Here is a 20,150-nt window from a genome sequence, read left to right on the forward strand (position 1 = left end):
AAACAAGGACATTACATTACCGGTAGAAGGTAAAGTAGGAAAAAAGTGACCACACTTTAACTTAGTGATTAATATCGTCAATACCGAACATAAATTATTGCAAGGGAGGGCGAATTTTCAAAGCTCGTGACCACAATTGAGAAAGCTGTTTCTATGTAAGTAACACGCATTCCGACCTTGCTTAGCTTCGCTTGTCATTATTCACAGCAAGCTAAGGACTTCAGATCTTATTTGGTTAGATCCAAAAAATTTTAAAGTATGCTAATTTTTGCTAACGTCAGCACGTCCGAATTTTAAGCTTTTTTTACCTTTCCTGGGGTATTGAAGAGGATTGTTCCATAATGCGGACTTTGTACAAAGTGAACCTAGGGCATTTTAAACATCGGTTACTCAGCATACATGCCTGCCAGAGTACAATCTCTGCAGCCTGTAAGCTGCAGGGTACTGGCCAAGCGATGTCGTTTAGCTTCTTTCAGAATTAGCTAAAAAAGGTCCTTTTGTTCGGTATTGTTGTACCAAACAGAATGTTTATCAAAATTTTTTTTACCGGCCTGCTGCCCACGCTATTTATTTTGTTACCTAAGGTTTTTGCCGTATTTGCTTTAAAAGGACCGAAGTTTAGATATTTTTACATTTTTTTTTGAAATTGTTATTTTTCTTTGCATATCTTTCGAGCGACAATAAAGTTAAGTCGATTAAAATTGACAATAAAATCTCATGCGGGTGGCGAATATTTCTAAGGGCTAGAAAGTTTTACCCTTCTTTGCCGATTTTTTTTTTACCAAATGCATTATTTTCTCCTTAAATAAAGATATACACAAAAATTACACAAAAATTTAATAAGATAATGAAATTTTAAAAATATTACCACTTATCTGTTCAGTCATCGTCATTGAATAATATAAATATTACAAGAAACGTAACATAAAGCGAACTTTCAGAAAAAGATTTTAATCAATTTATTGCTTCCATTTGGGTCCGTGAAAAGTTAATTACTTTAATTGCTGTGATCTGATTGGTTAATTTCGATCCTCTAATTATCTCTTCAAATAATAAATAGCCAAAGATGATTACGATCATTGCCCGTCGATGACAGCTGTAGCTGTCGAAACGTAGCCTAGAATAAACTCGCTTGTTCATGACATGATAAGATAATGAGACTTTAAAAAGTTCCAAACAAACATATAAACCTTACTCTAAGTGGGGCAGTAACTTCTGCGAAAGATTTCCTTCGCAATGGTCTTCGATCGTTAGATTTGCCATCAGAAATGACTACTAAAATTTTTTGAATGTTTCTTGAACCACATGATGGACAAAAGAAGTCCTCATCAGCTTGCTTCAATGCGGCTTTTGTGTGAGTCCTTCCTAAAATGTTTAATAATTCGGTAATCACAAAGTGAAACAATCTTGACCCAGGACCTTCAACGTTCAGTGATATGAGGATAAAACGTGTTACATTTTCTCACGTCAAAAAACGCTACAGACCAGAGATCAAGGTTAAACGTGCAAGCTAAGCAAACCCCGCGTCTACAAAATGTTTCACATATTTTTAAAGAAAGAAAGAAAGCAGCGAATTTTATTCCCGTTGTACATACTGTGAAAAACAAAACAAAATATAAATTGATAAAATTTGCACATAAAACTATAGACTATCCCCAACTTTTTAAACATGTTTAAAAGTCCTGCCTAATTCCTTTGGAATATTTCTAATTGCTCGAAACAACTTTCTGCGCTTGTACATGTTAGTATTTGTAAATCTAAAGTCGGTTCTGGCTTGAGTAGAAAAATGCAGCGCTGCAACGTGTGTTTTGTCTGCTCCCACCTAAGAATAAAAAATATTGAATTCTAGAAGATATAAGAAAAAGGTTCGTCAAAAAATAATTTTTTTCGACTAATTTTTCTCTGACAAATAATTTTTTAATTTTTTCTAAAATCGAAAAATGGGTTATTTTCGTTTTTTTAATTTTCCGTGATGATTTTCTGTCCCTTGCACTTCTGCAGGACTGATTTCGATAGGAGTTAAAACGAACTGTCACAAGAAGGCCAAAGGCGTGAGAAACGTGAGGAGGACAGGGGACTAAAAGAAGCGAATATATAAAATAAAGAATAACAGAAATACATGTTTAGTACGGCGGAGAAACATAATGGAATTAAAAGCAACAAGAAAAATGTCGGACTATCTGGAATAGCATTTTTGGAAAGAAATAAGTGGAAAAAAGTCTTTTATTTGTACCTGGTGAAATTTTTTTTCGGTTAGAAATGACAAAAAAATTTCCAGTGATGAAAATTTCCCCCAACTGATTTTTTTCCAGATAAGTGGAGAAGGGAGTAATACCATTCGTCATTATGTTGGCTTTCATGACATATGCCCGCCCTAAGTCAGACCTATTTAACGCCCACGCTATCAAGACTGAGAAAAGTTAACGCCACCACATTAAAAATAAAAGTTCAGGTAAGATTTCACCATAGCACCTCGAACTCATCTGCTAGCTTTTTGATAAATCTTAAGCTTCTTCGGTGTTGTTTTGCAGAGATACTATTTGAAGTGTCAAGAACGAACGCAAGATCCAATACTTTGTGGCAAGCTAAAGAAATATAGTCAAAAATACAAGAATGATGATTATATGGAAAGAACTTGACACAAATATTACTAAAACTTGTACGAGAAAAATAGTATCGAGTATTGAGTTGGACTTCGGTAATTAAACTGTCCCTTCTACTGGTTTCTTCCATAATTAAGTAAGGCTACGCAGCGTTATCTTGTTTTAACCAGAATTTGATCATGCGATCTTAAGAAATGTGTCAGCCTGACGAGTTTTCTCTTTATATGATAGTTTAAGTAAAGAAGAAGTATAATCTTCTCTTCGGAAATATAGATGCGTCATATTGTAAACGAATTAACAAAAGTAAAGGTATCATCATTATTCTGGTCCTGAATTTACAATAATTTTATTTTTTGCAATACTTTCCTCTCTATTTGCAGCTAATACAATAATTTGGGTAAATTTTTTGAATAGTCGAGGTTTGAGTATTTAATTTATTTTTCAGGACTTTGCCCTGTTGTTGCATCTAGCCGCTCCGTCCCAGAGCTTCTTGAGATAAATCTTCCGAGGTTTATCTCAAAGAGCTCTGGGGACGAGAATGCCAAAAGTACCAAGAAACTCTAGGAAAGAGGATGTTCTGTTGAACACAAAAACAAAATGTTTTCTAAAAGTTCTTAATAATGTATACGGAATACTTACTTCTTTTGAGTCTGTATACAAAATTAGTTTCATTCCTTCCCACACAGTACTTCTTGTTGGCCATGTTACATGTTGTTATGGATGAACCTGAACCAGCACAATTACTCATGGGCGAACTGCCAAGTCTTTTGTAATCCTCATCCTCATCGTGGCCAGCCCGGCATTCACCGTAAAACTGCAGACCGAAGTGTTGATAACCACCAGCTCGCGCGCTTTGTGCGCATTTACACGCGAGACTGAAAATGACGTAAAAAAAAAATTTTTGTCTTAATTCCAGTGTAATGAGATATACGTGCCAGAAGAATACACTTTGTTATGTCCAGTTACAAAGAAGATATATACAAGTTATTTTAATCCGGCTTTGAATGTTCCCATCAAGAATGAACATTTGTAATGTGAGGTGATGCTTCAACATTTCGTTTTCCTTTTGTAACATTTCTTTCTCTGTCATATAATTTTTAAAAAGGCATTACTCAAAGGCATTTTGATCAGATTTCAGGCAAAGTTCTAAAAAATTTATTTACATAGGAAGCTGCTATATTTTATCTTGATCCTCGCTTCGCTGAATATCTCCACTGCCGATATCGATATCAATCGAATCAAATCAAAACTTGTAAAGATTTTTAATGGCAACATACCAAGAGCTGTTGTTGACTGGATGACAATTCTAGATGACAGTGTTGGTCTGTTGTCATGCCTACCAACCATTAAAGAAGGAAGATGTTACAAATCCAAAAAATGTCAATTACCAAAATTGAAATTTGGCGGTCGAATGCTGTCTTTTGTGTTGTCGATCTGCAAAAATCCATGGCAAATAATCATCAATTTTTTTCCATTCAGGTTGCCTTGGTATGCCAAACTTAATATGCAACCTTTTATTATTAACATTGACAGTAACGAGAAAAATGGTATTTTCACAGTCAAATCGAACACGCAAATGAAGGCTAAAATACGTTACGTTAACTTTGGCGTAGCAAAAGCTTCTCTTGGGATAGATGGTTTAATTCGCTATGATTGTACCAAGCCACATGGAAAACGTAATTGGATGCAACGCGTTCAGTACAATTTAAAAGCTCCGAACGCACAGTATACCAAAATGTTTTACAAGTTGAAAATTCGAATGGAAATTAAAAAGAAAAGGTTTAATTGGTTCAAATTTGACTACAAATGCGTGCGTTGCGAAAATATTATTAATAAATCTGGAAGCTTTGGGTCTGGTCGACCGTCTTGTGAAAAAGATATGTCGAGGTACTCAAAAAACATGTTGGAAAAAGAGAGAAGGTGCTGTAGATACAGAAATCATAGATCAAAATGCCAGATACATTAGATTTTAAAAGGACATGAAGGGTGGGTCGGAAGGGGGTGTGTGGGTGGGTGGATGGATTACTTTCTTATTAGTTTCCCAGTGATATTTTTTACTAAGTTATAAAAGCTAAATCTCATATTTACTACATTTTTCACCCACTTGTTTTGTTCTAAGAGTTATAAATTCTTTCTCCTTACTAAACTCAAGGTCGCATAAACATTAAATGATGGCAAAAGGGCAAATATATTTCACACATTTAGGAAACTCGATTTCATAAAATTAACTTGGTAAAAATTAGCATATTTTGCACATGTGTTTTATTGACATGGAAACTTCAACATAATAACATAGCATGGCAATATAGAGTGAGAAAAAACTTTTTTAAAAATAGGAGTAGATATACCACCCTTGATATGTTATTGAGATTATTGTGAAATAATGCGCATTTTGTATTTCATGGTTCATATACTTTTATTTGTTAATAGGATCCAACAACAACAACAACAACAACAACAACACAAAAACAAAAACGATCTCCAATTTATCTAATATTTCCCACAACGAATATTTTATGTTTAATACTCTCAAATTATTTAAAATCATATTTCCTGTCCACTACAGATAATTGAACAGTTTACATGCACCAGACAGTACCGCCTCAATTATTCACGAGCAGATTCGACAAAAAGAAGGTTAATCCAAATTTTGGAAGATATCAAATAGAAGAATGTCACTTAAGGTCGCTCCCCATGAAACTGGTTTTGGCTGCAACTTCCAATGTTAGCATTTGTGGATACGCGTTAGATTTTCTTTCTTAATGCGACAATTTGAAACGCTTTGCAACATGACACTATACAACCTCCAAACTTTTGCGGACAAAATAACTTTTTTTAACAAGCAATACAAACGCTGCCATCTGTAATGTAATAAAAATTGAGCATATAGAGCAGCTTGGTATCTTAGCTAGAACATGTTAAGATTTAAATGTTTGGAAATGCAGCCTTCAATACTTTAATTGGAAGCATCCTTTCATAAAAACAAAAAATGATTCCAAATTTACAAAATCTAGGAAGCACTAATAAATTATTTTTTTGCGAAATAAAATGTACAAAAGAGTTTTATTCACATATCAAAGTAGCCAAACCGTGGAGATGCTTCTCAATAACGTCGTATTTTTTAATCTTCACTGCATACTTAGGTTTAGTTGCAATTTCTCTCATTTCATCCATGTCAGCGCGTGCTCCAATTCCAACTGCTATTATGTGCACTCCTTTGTTCTAAAAATGAATGTGGAGATGTTTAATTTACATTTTCTTGACAAAACAAAGACATTACATTACCGGTAGAAGGTAGCAAAAAGTAGGAAAAAAGTGACCACACTTTAACTTAGTAATCACTAAATATCGTCAATACCGAACATAAATTATTGCAAGGGAGGGCGAATTTTCAAAGCTCGTGACCACAATTGAGAAAGCTGTTTCTATGTAAGTAACACGCATTCCGACCTTGCTAAGCTTCGCTTGTCATTATTCACAGCAAGCTTAGGACTTCAGATCTTATTTGGTTAGATCCAAAAATTTTTAAAGTATGCTAATTTTTGCTAACGTCAGCACGTCCGAATTTTAAGATTTTTTTACCTTTCCCGGGGTATTGAAGAGGATTGTTCCATAATGCGGACTTTGTAGAAAGTGAATCTAGGGCATTTTAAACATCGGTTACTCAGCATACATGCCTGTCAGAGTACAACCTTTGCAGCCTGTAATCTGCAGGGTAGTGGCCAAGCGATGTCGTTTAGCTTCTTTGAGAATTAGCTAAAAAAGGTCCTTTTGTTCGGTATTGTTGTACCAAACAGAATGTTTATCAAATTTTTTTTTACCGGCCTGCTGCCCACGCTATTTATTTTGTTACCTAAGGTTTTTGCCGTATTTGCTTTAAAAGGACCGAAGTTTAGATATTTTTACATTTTTTTTTTTGAAATTGTTATTTTTCTTTGCATATCTTTCGAGCGACAATAAAGTTAGGTCGATAAAAATTGACAATAAAATCTCATGCGGGTGGCGAATATTTCTAAGGGCTAGAAAGTTTTAACCTTCTTTGCCGATTTTTTTTTTTACCAAATGCATTATTTTCTCCTTAAATAAGGATATACACAAAAGTTACACAAAAATTTAATAAGATAATGAGATTTTAAAAATATTACCACTTATCTGTTCAGTCATCGTCATTGAATAATATAAATATTACAAGAAACGTAACATAAAGCGAACTTTCAGAAAAATATTTTAATCAATTTATTGCTTCCATCTGGGTCCGTGAAAAGTTAATTACTTTAATTGCTGTGATCTGATTGGTTAATTTCGATCCTCTAATTATCTCTTCAAATAATGAATAGCCAAAGATGATTATGATCAATGCCCGTCGATGATAGCTGTAGCTGTCGAAACGTAGCCTAGAATAAATTCGCTTGTTCATGACATGATAAGATAATGAGACTTTAAAAAGTTCCAAACAAACATATAAACCTTACTCTAAGTGGGGCAGTAACTTCTGCGAAAGATTTCCTTCGCAATGGTCTTTGATCGTTAGATTTGCCATCAGAAATGACTACTAAAATTTTTTGAATGTTTCTTGAACCACATGATGGACATCAGCTTGCTTCAACGCGGCTTTTGTGTAAGTCCTTCCTAAAATGTTTAATAATTCGGTAATCACAAAGTGAAACAATCTTGAACCCAGGACCTTCAACGTTCTCTGATATGAGGGTAAAACGTGTTACATTTTCTCACGTCAAAAAACGTTACAGACCAGAGATCAAGGTTAAACGTGCAAGCTAAGCAAACCCCGCGTCTACAAAATGTTTCACATATTTTTTAAAGAAAGAAAGCAGCGAATTTTATTCCCGTTGTACATACTGTGAAAAACAAAACAAAATATGAATTGATAAAATTTGCACATAAAACTATAGACTATCCCCAACTTTTTAAACATGTTTAAAAGTCCTACCTAATTCCTTTGGAATATTTCTAATTGCTTGAAACAACTTTTTGCGCTTGTACATGTTAGTATTTGTAAATCTAAATTCGGTTCTGGCTTGAGTAGAAAAATTCAGCGCTGCAACGTGTGTTTTGTCTGCTCCCACCTAAGAATAAAAAATATTGAATTCTAGAAGATATAAGAAAAAGGTTCGTCAAAAAATAATTTTTTTCGACTAATTTTTCTCTGACAAATAATTTTAAATTTTTTCTAAAATCGAAAAATGGGTTATTTTCGTTTTTTTTAATTTTCCGTGATGATTTTCTGTCTCTTGCACTTCCGCAGGACTGATTTCGGTAGGAGTTAAGACGAACTGTCACAAGAAGGCCAAAGGCGTGAGAAACGTGAGGAGGACAGGGGACTAAAAGAAGCGAATATATAAAATAAAGAATAACAGAAATACATGTTTAGTACGGCGGAGAAACATAATGGAATTAAAAGCAACAAGAAAAATGTCGGACTATCTGGAATAGCATTTGTGGAAAGAAATAATTGGAAAAAAGTCTTTTATTTGTACCTGGCGAAATTTTTTTTCGGTAAGAAATGACAAAAAAATTTCCAGTGATGAAAATTTCCCCCAACTGATTTTTTTCCAGATAAGTGGAGAAGGGAGTAATACCATTCGTCATTATGTTGGCTTTCATGACATATGCCCGCCCAAGTCAGACCTATTTAACGCCCACGCTATCAAGACTGAGAAAAGTTAACGCCACCACATTAAAAATAAAAGTTCAGGTAAGATTTCACCATAGCACCTCGAACTCATCTGCTAGCTTTTTGATAAATCTTAAGCTTCTTCGGTGTTGTTTTGCAGCTGTTTGAAGTGTCAAGAACGAACGCAAGATCCAATACTTCGTGGCAAGCTAAAGAAATATAGTCAAAAATACAAGAATGATGATTATATGGAAAGAACTTGACACAAATATTACTAAAACTTGTACGAGAAAAATAGTATCGAGTATTGAGTTGGACTTCGGTAATTAAACTGTCCCTTCTACTGGTTTCTTCCATAATTAAGTAAGGCTACGCAGCGTTATCTTGTTTTAACCAGAATTTGATCATGCGATCTTAAGAAATGTGTCAGCCTGGCAAGTTTTCTCTTTATATGATAGTTTAAGTAAAGAAGAAGTATAATCTTCTCTTCGGAAATATAGATGCGTCATATTGTAAACGAATTAACAAAAGTAAAGGTATCATCATTATTCTGGTCCTGAATTTACAATAATTTAATTTTTGCAATACTTTCCTCTCTATTTGCAGCTGATACAATAATTTGGGTAAATTTTTTGAATAGTCGAGGTTTAAGTATTTAATCCATTTTTCAGGACTTTGCCCTGTTGTTGCATCTAGCCGCTCTGTCCCAGAGCTTCTTGAGATAAATCTTCCGAGGTTTATCTCAAAGAGCTCTGGGGACGAGAATGCCAAAAGTACCAAGAAACTCTAGGAAAGAGGATGTTCTGTTGAACACAAAAACAAAATGTTTTCTAAAAGTTCTTAATAATGTATACGGAATACTTACTTCTTTTGAGTCTGTATACAAAATTAGTTTCATTCCTTCCCACACAGTACTTCTTGTTGGCCATGTTACATGTTGTTATGGATGAACCTGAGCCAGCACAATTACTCATGGGCGAACTGCCAAGTCTTTTGTAATCCTCATCCTCATCGTGGCCAGCCCAGCATTCACCGTAAAACTGCAGACCGAAGTGTTGATAACCACCAGCTCGCGCGCTTTGTGCGCATTTACACGCGAGACTGAAAATGACGTAAAAAAATTAACCAAGAGGAATGTTGTCTGCTTCAAATAAGTTATCCGTCCTGATATAAGCTGAAAAATTATTTTTATTAAGTTTTATTCAGTTATGAAAAATACAGTTGATGCAAATGTATTGTTGTCTGCAGCTGAGCGATCAGTTAACGAAGACCAAGTGTCAACATAAGAAATACGCCATTTGTTGTTTTAATGAAAAATATATATATATACATATATAAAGGACAATTTCTTCAAAAAGTTGCTTTTACAAATTGTATTTTAAAAATGGTCTTCATACTAAAAACAATATTAGCCTTCCTTACATTTTCATTGACTTTCGCCAGTTGTTCCAATCCAGTATAGGTGGCTCGTACGCAGGATTGCTAGGATCTCTTGTGTTTGCTATAAGCTGATCTGGTAGAGTCCTATCATAATAATTGTCTCGAAAGCAGCCCACCTTTTCATATTGTTCACAAGCTGGCTTTTCATTACTGGATTGACTAGATACCGTACTGAGATAAAGGACAACCAAACTTACTATGAAAGTAATTTGCTAAAGTATAAAAATTATAATTCTTATAACTCAGAATAAAATAGAAAATTAAATTTAGCGGACAAATCTATAAATTAGTTATTTAGACAGAATTTTTAACTGTGTGTTTAAAATCTTATTATTGAAAAAATATTTCGCGCATAAAAAAGCCGCAGTTATATATATTTTGAACTGTTAAAAAATAGTACAACCTTAAATCACTTTACTACAAACTTATTTCAGGTAAAAAATGTATGTTGGAAGCAGAAATGATTACAGGTATGACGACGTAAGTCAATTTGTAATTTCAAAATAATTAATCTAATTTTGTAACATTTTAATGACGTCATTGAGTGTAACAGACATGCACGGAAGTTTCTTATTTTATCGATACCCATATGCCCTGAATTAATAACGCTTGTGTCATTAGACATGTTACATATTATGTTACTCCTACGTAGAATAATATTAATTCAAAGATGTTTGAGATAAGAAAAACGATAAAACAATGGGATAAGAAATGATGGCATTTCGCTGTTTCAATGCTTCCTACAAATCTGATCTGTATCTTATCCCTAGTGCCCATATTTGTTCCTAGCAACATCTTGACCGCCTGTAATCAACAAGGAAGTATTAATATTTATATAAATGCTTATATAATTGAAACGACATCTTAGAACGGTTTTGTATAAATGTCAGAAGATATGAAAGTTGAAGAAATAACACCCGTCCCAGAAATGACGCAAAATTCAATTTTGTTTTTAAAAAATAATTCTATTCATCACAAGACGAAACGTTTTGGTACCTAATCGCTTGGCTGAAATAAAAAAAGTTATGTCTAGTCGAAGACAAGACAAAATAACCCTGGCGACGATGGTGGTCGCAGTCGCCTTATGTGCCTCCGCTTAAATATGATAAGGTTAATGAAAATTTGCATCTTGTCATAACTGTTTGTGATGCCAAAGTGTACAAATTGTAAAAAATAAAAATGTACAACTCACGGTGTCCATGATTGATACAATAGCTGCTAAGACGGATTCACAATAAAATATTAAAATGCACGTTATTTATACTCTTCCCTCTACATTACATAAATTTTCACGACTATGTAGAGTGATAACTGCAAAGACACAATAAAAGATGTTATGAACAATAAAAATGTGTTAAATCACTTCGGCAACGTCTAGAATTGAAACAACTACGCACATCGGAATTCTTTTTTTAAAGCTCTACTTAATAAAAAACTAAATAGAAAAAAAATTAAAACGAGGCGGGTCGACCCTAGACGGATATTTCCAACTTTCTAAGTTTGCCACACCCAGCCACACCCTTTTTCTTTTTGATAAGTTATTTATTGTGGACGTCTCATTTTAGACTAGCTGTATCTGTATTTGATGGCTTATTTTATCATAAAGAAAAGTCTGTTAAAAATTTTATGAACTACTAAAAACATAGCCAGTATTTCAAAAAGCAGGTTTTGAAATTAGCGAAGAAATAGTGAACAAAATTGGAAAATGCACAGGATTGAAGCATCACCTAATTTTTACTGTTGTAGATATTTAACATCGTTTCCAGAACTATTTAGATTTTCTGACATCAGAATCAGTACCGATATAAAAAAACCTAAAAGGTCTAGGGACGAGGTTGGTAAATAGTAGTTATTTTAGACTGGAGCTATTTTTAAAGAAGAAACACATGTTTCCCCTTTTGAGATCTGCCAACTCAGCCTTGCATAAAAAGTCTCGCTTAGAAAGTTTACCAGCCAAACCCGAGTTTTCTTTATTTGGAACACGCTAAAATAACTTCTTTTGGGATTTTCAACCTCGTACTCATGATCTATTGTTTGAAAATAAAAAACCCTTGATTTACTTAGGTTTTGGTTTGTTAAAAAATTTGAATTAAAATTTTTGACTTAACTCTGACTGAAAGTAGTATTAGTTAGTGTTTAAAAATATGCCATTGTAAGTGGTCATGTTTTCGTTTATTTTTGAGCATTAGCCTTTTGTGAAATAGACCTTTCCCGAATTTTCTAATTATGCCAAACTCAATTAAGGCGGTGTCTTAGCAAAAGGTAGAACAAATTACCTAATTTCGTAAATACATCTGTTCGTTAAGTGCATCAATTCCGAGCTGAAAGTTACGGTCAAACCCTTTATATAATAGAGCTTTCCAAGAATAACCTCGTTTTCAAAATCATTATTTTATTTAAATCTTTCTTTTCAAGGGCCATATAAATATATTTATTCATTAAAAAATAATTACAATTTAATAAAATATGAATAAACTAAGGTTAAATAAAATGAAAAACAGTAAAGAAAGGACAGGATAGAGTACAACAAGTTTTTAGTACAAATAAAAGTTTTTTAAAATCTAAATAAAATCCAACCATAATATTTTATTGCTCTAAAAACTTATGAAATTCGAGAAAGTTATATTAGAGTATTATTTATCCAATTCAGACATTACTTGGAGTGGCAACATTAAATGGTAATGTTACCCTCTTGTTCTTAAGCGTAATTTACTTTGCGTTTATTTGCCTCTAATAAGTTCAAACAGAGATCATTTGAAGTTTTTTAAAGACCTTTGAGCGCTTAAAATGGTTAAAATGAATTTGGGTTTTCATTCGCAAAGCAAAGAATATATATGAGTACAACCTCGTCTTCAGGGATTCATTCTTTTTTGACATCTCGAACGCCAAGAAGATAGAGAAATAATAGAAAAAATAGAAAAAGTTCTTCCCGTCCGAGATTATCGAAAAATAGACATTAGTTTTAAAGTAAGAATCTTATCTTGTATAAATTGTATTGCCATGGTTACTTTAAAATGGTAACATGGTAATGGAGGGTGAAAGATAACACCCTGGGTAGAAACAAAGGAATAGGCGATTCTTATAGTATTTTCTTTAATTTAACGACTACTTCAAAAGTCTAATTAAGGAACAGATTTCATTGCACCAGCCGAATTTGTCAAAGTCTGGCAAAAAAAATTACAAAAAATTATTATTGAATTTTTTTCTTTCTCAGGCAGCTTTCACATGAGATTTCATTACGAGGGCGAAGTCAAAATTTTATTAAAAATGAAGCTCACTTCGGTATTGATTTCATCTCGGCCTCGTGCACATAACCATGTAAATACCATTTGTCCGAAACGCAACTATTGTGTATTTGTACAAAGCTATTTCGCATGAACAATCATTGTGCCTGTTAAAAAGTTATGGCACATGTGCAATTTTATACAACCCCGATATAAAAAAAAATCCGTATAAACAACGATATTTCATTGCGTTTTAAAATCATATTGCGGGTAAATTTTATTGCAGGTCCTAATTAGCGGGAAATGCAACTTTTTTTTCATTTTTTTATGGGGTAAACAAATCACCGAGTATCCCAATTCTCAATTATTATTGTAACTAACCTGCAATGTTAAAATACAATCTCATAAATAAATAAAAAATAAAACTTTTACATAGCTATATGAAGTATTCTTAAATAACAGTTATACTATAACTGGATATTTTTAAAACTGATGAGGAAATTCTGGAAATTTCCGAATACAAATCTTGTTATGTATAAACTTCACGATTCGAATATAATAACTGACAAACGAATGAGCTCCATTTAAATGAAGGAAGTAGTTCATTGTTAATTAATTCAGCAATAAATACATATTAGCATTTAAATATTTCAGTATTTAGGCCTTCAAAATTTACTCTCTTGTTGTAAATTTGTTTAAATGTTGATGGTGCATGGTTTGATAACAGCTGATCTGAAAAAGAAAGTACGTTTTAAAAATGAGAATACAATTTTGCCATAAACTGAAATTTCATTAGGTTGTTTAATTATTGTCTCTTTAACTTCTCTTTGCCTCTTTGATTTGAAAAGGGAATTTATTAAAAAGATACAAATCAATGCCATATGACAAGGTATATTGTATATATAAATATATGTATATAAATTTAATAAAGCTGGTTTTTGATATTTTTGTTAAACAAGTAACATATTAAGCAGGCAATCCATGATTATGAAACCTGTAGACAAAACAGGATTTATTTTGTCCAAATCGATTTATTGAACTCAAAAAAATTAATTGTTTGTTATCCTTTTTTGATTCGAATTCTCAAATTTGAATTTCTTATCGCAGAGTCTGATTAGTTGCATTTTTATGGAGCTAAATGAATATTTAGCTCATGTTAATTGTGGTGACTTCAGTATACCTTCTAGCTGTCCTGTATAATGATAGATACCACTCTGGCTCTGGCCTAGTACTGTACCTCAAAAAAGGTTACGAATAAGGCACTTCTGATTCTGTTAATAGGTAGCCATGTTGGATTATATCTGCTTAGAGCATTGTCTCAGTTGCCCCAGGTCAACATGCATTTGTTTTGCCTCGCTTAATAATACAAGTCAATAAATACATGACACATGGGTCAGTCCAATTTTAGCCATAAAGAACTGAGGTTGTTGGAGATTAAAGCTCCTCAGATTTGAAGCTCCCACCCACCCTCCCATTATTATTTGTGGCAACGTCTCCAATTTTACTTGAACTAACTATGTTTATTTTCTTTTATGTGATGCCAAACCGGATTACACTTGCCGAATATGATTGCCTCCGACCACTGGCGCTTCTTTGCAAGCACTGCAAGCATACGATCGAGCTTTTGGATTGACTCACATCACCCAGTTGTCGATGGTTCGTCATGCGATTACTGATCACTGTGGCTGTACTGTTGCTCTAGCCGCACGGTTTCCTTATACAACTATTTGGCTACGAAAGTTGTGAAGGTTTTTGTCCAACGGTTCATCCAATTTCCACTTGTGCTTTTACTGTTGGGAATGTCGACTTCCTACGTCAGCCATATAACATTTGGACAGATGCGTGTGTGAGGCTTGTGTATCTTATTAATACTTGATATTATTATCACTTATTATCATCCTTTTATGAATCATGATATTATTATTATGTATTAACACAAGCTGGGCCAATACTGGACCAGCTTGTGCATTCCACCTTTAGCTCATGATTATTGATAACACATGTTTATTGAGTGCAGAAGACACCATATGCGATTATCGGTTTATAGTGAAGTGCAGTGTACCTTCATGATTGAAGTGGAAGAGAAACAATATCCTTTATGCATGAGAATAAATTATTAAATTAGTATAAAATTAACACTAAATAATTATTCATTAAATTACAAGTGATAGGTAAATGTATAATTAGTTGTGAAATGTACCTCGTGAATACAGGAAATGAGTATGTAACTCATGCATGAAGAGATTTGAATCATGCCTTTGAAACCATTCACAATATATGATCCATGAGGACATAAACTTGTGAGGGGAAACCAAAACGTGCATACTCTAAGGTAATTACCCTCTTTGCCTTGGGCAAGCATTCTGGTGTGAATACCTTGTTTTGATTACTAGCAGCATGCGTTATATGTCATGCCTTACTAAATTATTTCTTACCCGGCAACCCGACCCATTCACCAAATTTACAAATTACTTTCCATGCGTATGATGTTGTATACTAAAAATGTGCCATAATACAATATTCTCGATTAATAAGTGTGTTTTTACTGAGTAACAAAGTCAATTAACTGAAAATACTTCTGAAATTTTAAATTCACGAATTGAATTCAACAAGTTGAAACAAAAAAGGGTTAAACACACAATAAACTTGCAGATTTGATAAATCGATGGTCCTTTTTGTGAGATTTTTAAAAATCAAGTCCTTTCTAAGAAATCTTAGAAGAATATTTTGTGATACTTTGGGTGAGTTCAAGAAAGATTTTCAAGAAAATTAGGCACTCAAGGAGAACTGATAATTAGCCAGTAACAGAATAGTTAGCCGTTTTCAAAGGCACCGTAGCTTAGTGATTAAAACTCTAGCACTTTGTGCGAGAGAATGGGGTTCGATTACCCTTGGCAGCAATTCAATATGGGCGAGTGAATGCTACGATAGCCCTAGGTTAACCCACCATGTGAGGAAAATAGGGGAGATGGCTCACTGTGTGGGCTGTTGAATGCTGCAGGGAGTTGTCTGGTAGAGCGCAGACCCTAATTGAGTCTGCGTATCTCAAACTGAGCATTAAATACTCTAGAACTCTTCAAACTAAATGCACACCGTATTAGTTAATATTCATTATATTTATTATTCTTCCTTTTACAAATATTTATTTTATAAACACCAGGAGAGTACTTCCTTGGTGAGCAGATTATAATCTAAAGTGTCGGTTAGACGATTCTTAAAAAATAACGATTTTCAGCTTTGTGTGTTATGTGGCAATAGAAAGAGAAATCAGGAAAAAGAAAATCAAGAAATAGCATTTTTTTTTCCCCGTGGCCACTTTCCACAATGCAATGAGAAATCTCGCGTTTGCATCAATTGGAAGAAGATGTCAGGCTATAGCAACATAATTATCATTCCAAATTGACAATCATTTAATCGAAGTACACCAAGGAAGCACTTGAAAAAAAAAGAATCATTCACACATTAAAGTAGCCAAGTTGTGGAGATGACGTTCAATAGCATCAGCTTTTCGAATCCTCAACGCATATTTAGGTTTCGTGGCAATTTCTTTCATTTCATCCATGTCAGCGCCTGGTCCTATTCCGACTGCTATTATGTGCACTCCCTTGTTCTAAAAAAAAATAAAAAAAAAATTAACAAAAAGAAAAAGGTTTTCTTGAAGTATGAAAATCACATATCAAGCAAAGAGAGAGAAGACATTAAGCTAGAAAACGAGATTTCGAAAAGTACTAAACAGACATTTATCTCACCTTGAGAGAGGCAGTGACTTTTGCGAAAGACTTTCCTGCCAATGATCCTTGATCGTTAGATTTGCCATCAGAAATGACCACTAAGACTTTTTGTATGTTTCTGGAACCACACGATGGACAGAAGAAGTCCTCATCAGCTTGTTGCAGCGCAGCTTTTGTGTAAGTCCTTCCTGAAATAATTTCCAGTGAAACGCGTTAGGGTTTTCTCACGTAAAAAATCGCAACATAACAGACTTCGGGATTAAGTTGAACGTAAAGCGAATGGGTATTGCGAAGCAGCGAATTTTACTTGCACATAGCTTGGTTGCTTGAAAAAGATTTTTCAAACCTGAATGTAGAACTATAAATTATGCAAACGTTTAGGTCAAAACATAGTCTAGTAGTCAGGTCTACCTGTATTCCTTGGAATATTTTTGATTGCACGAAACAACTTATCGCGATTGTACATGTCAGTATCAGTAAATCTAAAGTCAGTCCAGACATTTGATGAAAAATGCAGAGCAGCTACATGTGTCTTGTCTGCTCCAATCTAGTAAAAAAATTTAATGAAATTGAAGAATTCTTTTTTTGATAGATAACTATGCCATATTGGGGAAAAGTTGGAATGTGTTGCTAGATTTTCAAACTTAAACAGGGGGCTGTTTCTATGGAGACGGGTTGGCTCCGCAAACAGGCTGGCTCACTTGACTGGCTTTTAACTTGTGTTTATATATAAAAAAACTACTTCGGTTAGGCGAGCTGGCCCTGAACAATGAAAACGTTAAATAATGTAGAACAAAAGAAATACTTTTCATAACAAAATATTTTAATTAGTTGAGCATCATAAACCATCTTGCATAGGCGGGTTAGCCCACTTTGTTATTGTTTATATGGCAAAATATTCATCCTGCTACCGGGACCCCGCCACGAGATCTCGTCTACTGAGCCAGCCCGTTTGACCATATAAGCAGATGAGAAAAAATATGAGAAAAATGAGGAACAAGTGAGATCTTGGTAAACGGGCCAGCCCACCAACCGGGCTCATACAACAAAGACAAAGAAGATTTGATAAACATATTGAAAGTGATAACGGCGAGGAAAATGTGTAATTCTACATTGACAAAATTTTCCCAGACATATTATCCGAACAACTAGAGAAAGGAATACTACAAAGTCATCGTTCTGGTTGCTGAATTTAATACAAGCGCCCAAAAATCAAGGGTACAATCTGGACACATAAAAATCTGGGCTGTTAAGGCGGTAATTGTGTTCAAGTTGAAACAATGAGAAAAATTAATTATACCTCAAATTCATCTATCAATTTGCGGATAAATCTTAAATTCTTTTTATGCTGGAATGCAGACACGCTACCAGAAGTGTCTAGAACGTACGCAAGGTCCAACACTTTGTTGCAAGCTAAAGAAGTACAAAATATATATAGCTAACTCTCATTGCACTAAAACGTGTTGCATAAATATAGGGTACTGGACCACGACAAATAAATCACCCCCTAGCATCACTGACGCGCTGTCTCAATTTCTTTCTTTTTTATATAAGGTTTTACAATCACATCTCACCTCATCTAAAGCTTAAGCTGAGCATGTGCCTTCATAGGTCAACAACAATGATATCGCTTCAATCGTTAGAAAGCGAATATTCACAAACAGTGAATTTTTAGGTTTCTCGAATTTTACCAGGATAACGAGTGTGTAAGGACCAGTTACCTATCTCACAAACTACAGGGACGACTATAATTTCTTGCAAACACTGGCAATATAGGTACGGAAAAATTTTTAAAAGCATTTGAAATAAAAGATTACATCATAATATTGGCATAAAAATTGCAAAAAAAGTTTAAGGGATCTGAGGGAGTGAATGTCTTTATTCTCACGATATTGTCTTTGTAGCAGCTGCAACAAATTAGTCAGTTTTTTAGCGGAAGCTTAAATATTCGTTTCAAGTGCATATTTCCTTTATGATGTATTTCGGTGCTTCGTAATAACGGTTCAGGAGCCTAGAGAACCTGGGGAAGAGGATGCTAAAACAGACCGTTATCAAAAAATTCTTTGCATTGCAAAAGGAATACTTACATCTTTTAAGTCTGTATACAAAATTAGTTTCATTCCTTCCCACACAGTACTTCTTGTTGGCCATATTACACGTTGTTATAGATGAACCCGAACCAGCACAATTACTCATGGGCGAACTACCAAGTCTTTTATAACCGTCCTCATCGTGGCCAGCCCAGCATTCACCATAAAACTGCAGACCGAAGTGTTGATAACCACCCTCTCGCGCGCTTTTTGCGCATTTACACGCGAGTCTAAAAATTACGTAGAAACATCAACCAAGAAAAATTTTATTTGCTTTAAATAAGTTTTCTGTTCTAATATAAGATGGAAAATGATAGTGTACAATGCATTATATTTTTTAAAAAAGTTTCTTCAGTTATGAAAAATACAATTGACGTAAGGTGTATCAGTTAAAACTAAGTGTCAACATCAGGAATACCCCATTTGATTTTGTATTTATGTTTTAGTAGAAAACAGTTCTTGAAAAAGTTGCTTTTACAAATTGTATTTTAACATTGCTATGCGTACTAAAAACAATCTTAGCCTTCCTTACATTTTCATTGACTTTCGCCAGTTGTTCCAATCCAGCATAGGTGGTTCATACGCAGGATTGCTAGGATCTCTTGTGTTTGCTATAAGCTGATCTGGTAGAGTTCTATCATAATAATTGTCTCGAAAGCAGCCCACCTTTTCAAATTCTTCGCAATCTTGTTTCTGAAGACTGGATTGGCTAGATACCAAACTGAGATAGAGGACAATCAAACTTACCAAAAAAGCAATTCTCTAAAGAATAAGAATTATAGTTTTTATAACTAAGCGGACGTATCTAAGTAACTCACGGAAAGTTTCCACGTCCTTGTAATGTTACCGCCAGAGACATTGCTCTAATTTGCTCGCCTGCCACATAAGCTAGTTAGCGGTTAGTAGATGGCACTAAATAGGCTGGCAACTCTTTAAAGTGCACCGGAGTGGGGACTCGCACTCAAAACCTTTTGATTACAAACCGAATGCGCGATCTTTGATCTCTATAAATCAGTCATTTACACAGTTTTAATTATGAGATTAAAAACTTTTTTTTGAAAAAATGTTTCGCGCATAAGTTAACTTTGGCAAAACCGCGATTTTTAGCACACTGTTTTGTGAACCATAATATACCTGGGTTTTTGTGACCCTTGTTACCCCAGCAGAAGTAAGGGCAAAGTAACTCAGGCCATATATGTCCTGGGGTAATTATTTTGAAGTGAAACTATTGTAATATAAAGCCAAAATATGACACTTTTTAAATTTCGTATTAATTCCTCCAATTTTGTGATAAGTTCTGATTTTAGAGCTACTCATTGATTCTTTGTAGACTTGACAGCTTAAAACCAAACACTTTTCACATAAAAAATAATTTTAATGACGTTATTGAATTTAAAATGGTGTAATATTTGCACAAAAGTGTCTTTTTT

The 20,150-nt window shown here is 34.0% G+C and overlaps 2 protein-coding genes and 1 long non-coding RNA gene across 3 annotated transcripts; 1 reads left to right on the forward strand and 2 right to left on the reverse strand.

The window, feature by feature from the left end:
- Positions 1 to 985: 985 nt before the first annotated feature.
- LOC130624152 (uncharacterized) lies at positions 986 to 1,360 on the reverse strand. Its single transcript, XR_008981185.1, has 2 exons — positions 1,196 to 1,360; positions 986 to 1,117 (listed from the first exon to the last, which is right to left on the reverse strand). It is a non-coding gene; the product is annotated as an uncharacterized LOC130624152 (long non-coding RNA).
- Positions 1,361 to 3,266: 1,906 nt separating this feature from the next.
- On the forward strand, positions 3,267 to 5,010 carry LOC130624215 (uncharacterized). Its single transcript, XM_057439787.1, has 2 exons — positions 3,267 to 3,642; positions 3,771 to 5,010. Exons 1-2 carry the CDS (start codon positions 3,608 to 3,610, stop codon positions 4,567 to 4,569), a joined length of 834 nt encoding a protein of 277 aa, XP_057295770.1. The 5' UTR covers positions 3,267 to 3,607; the 3' UTR covers positions 4,570 to 5,010.
- An 11,340-nt stretch (positions 5,011 to 16,350) lies between these two features.
- Positions 16,351 to 17,479, reverse strand: LOC130623044 (collagen alpha-1(XII) chain-like). The gene is made up of 6 exons (XM_057438549.1): positions 17,436 to 17,479; positions 17,332 to 17,392; positions 17,042 to 17,177; positions 16,938 to 16,988; positions 16,649 to 16,818; positions 16,351 to 16,509 (listed from the first exon to the last, which is right to left on the reverse strand). Exons 1-6 carry the CDS (start codon positions 17,477 to 17,479, stop codon positions 16,351 to 16,353), a joined length of 621 nt encoding a protein of 206 aa, XP_057294532.1.
- Positions 17,480 to 20,150: the final 2,671 nt, after the last annotated feature.

This window comes from Hydractinia symbiolongicarpus, chromosome 13, assembly GCF_029227915.1.
Source record: "Hydractinia symbiolongicarpus strain clone_291-10 chromosome 13, HSymV2.1, whole genome shotgun sequence".
NCBI lineage: Eukaryota > Metazoa > Cnidaria > Hydrozoa > Anthoathecata > Hydractiniidae > Hydractinia > Hydractinia symbiolongicarpus.

Excerpts from the sequence above, each read along its gene's own strand:
- LOC130623044 (XM_057438549.1), bottom strand. The coding sequence starts at position 17,479 with ATGGTTTATGATGCTCAACTAATTAAAATATTTTGTTATGAAAA. Across the intron at positions 17,393-17,435 it reads AAAATATTTTGTTATGAAAA|GGCCAGCTCGCCTAACCGAA; the intron begins GTATTTCTTTTG and ends TTCATTGTTCAG. Across the intron at positions 16,989-17,041 it reads AAATATTCCAAGGAATACAG|TTCTACATTCAGGTTTGAAA; the intron begins GTAGACCTGACT and ends CATAATTTATAG.
- LOC130624215 (XM_057439787.1), top strand. The coding sequence starts at position 3,608 with ATGTTCCCATCAAGAATGAACATTTGTAATGTGAG. Across the intron at positions 3,643-3,770 it reads ATGAACATTTGTAATGTGAG|GAAGCTGCTATATTTTATCT; the intron begins GTGATGCTTCAA and ends TTATTTACATAG.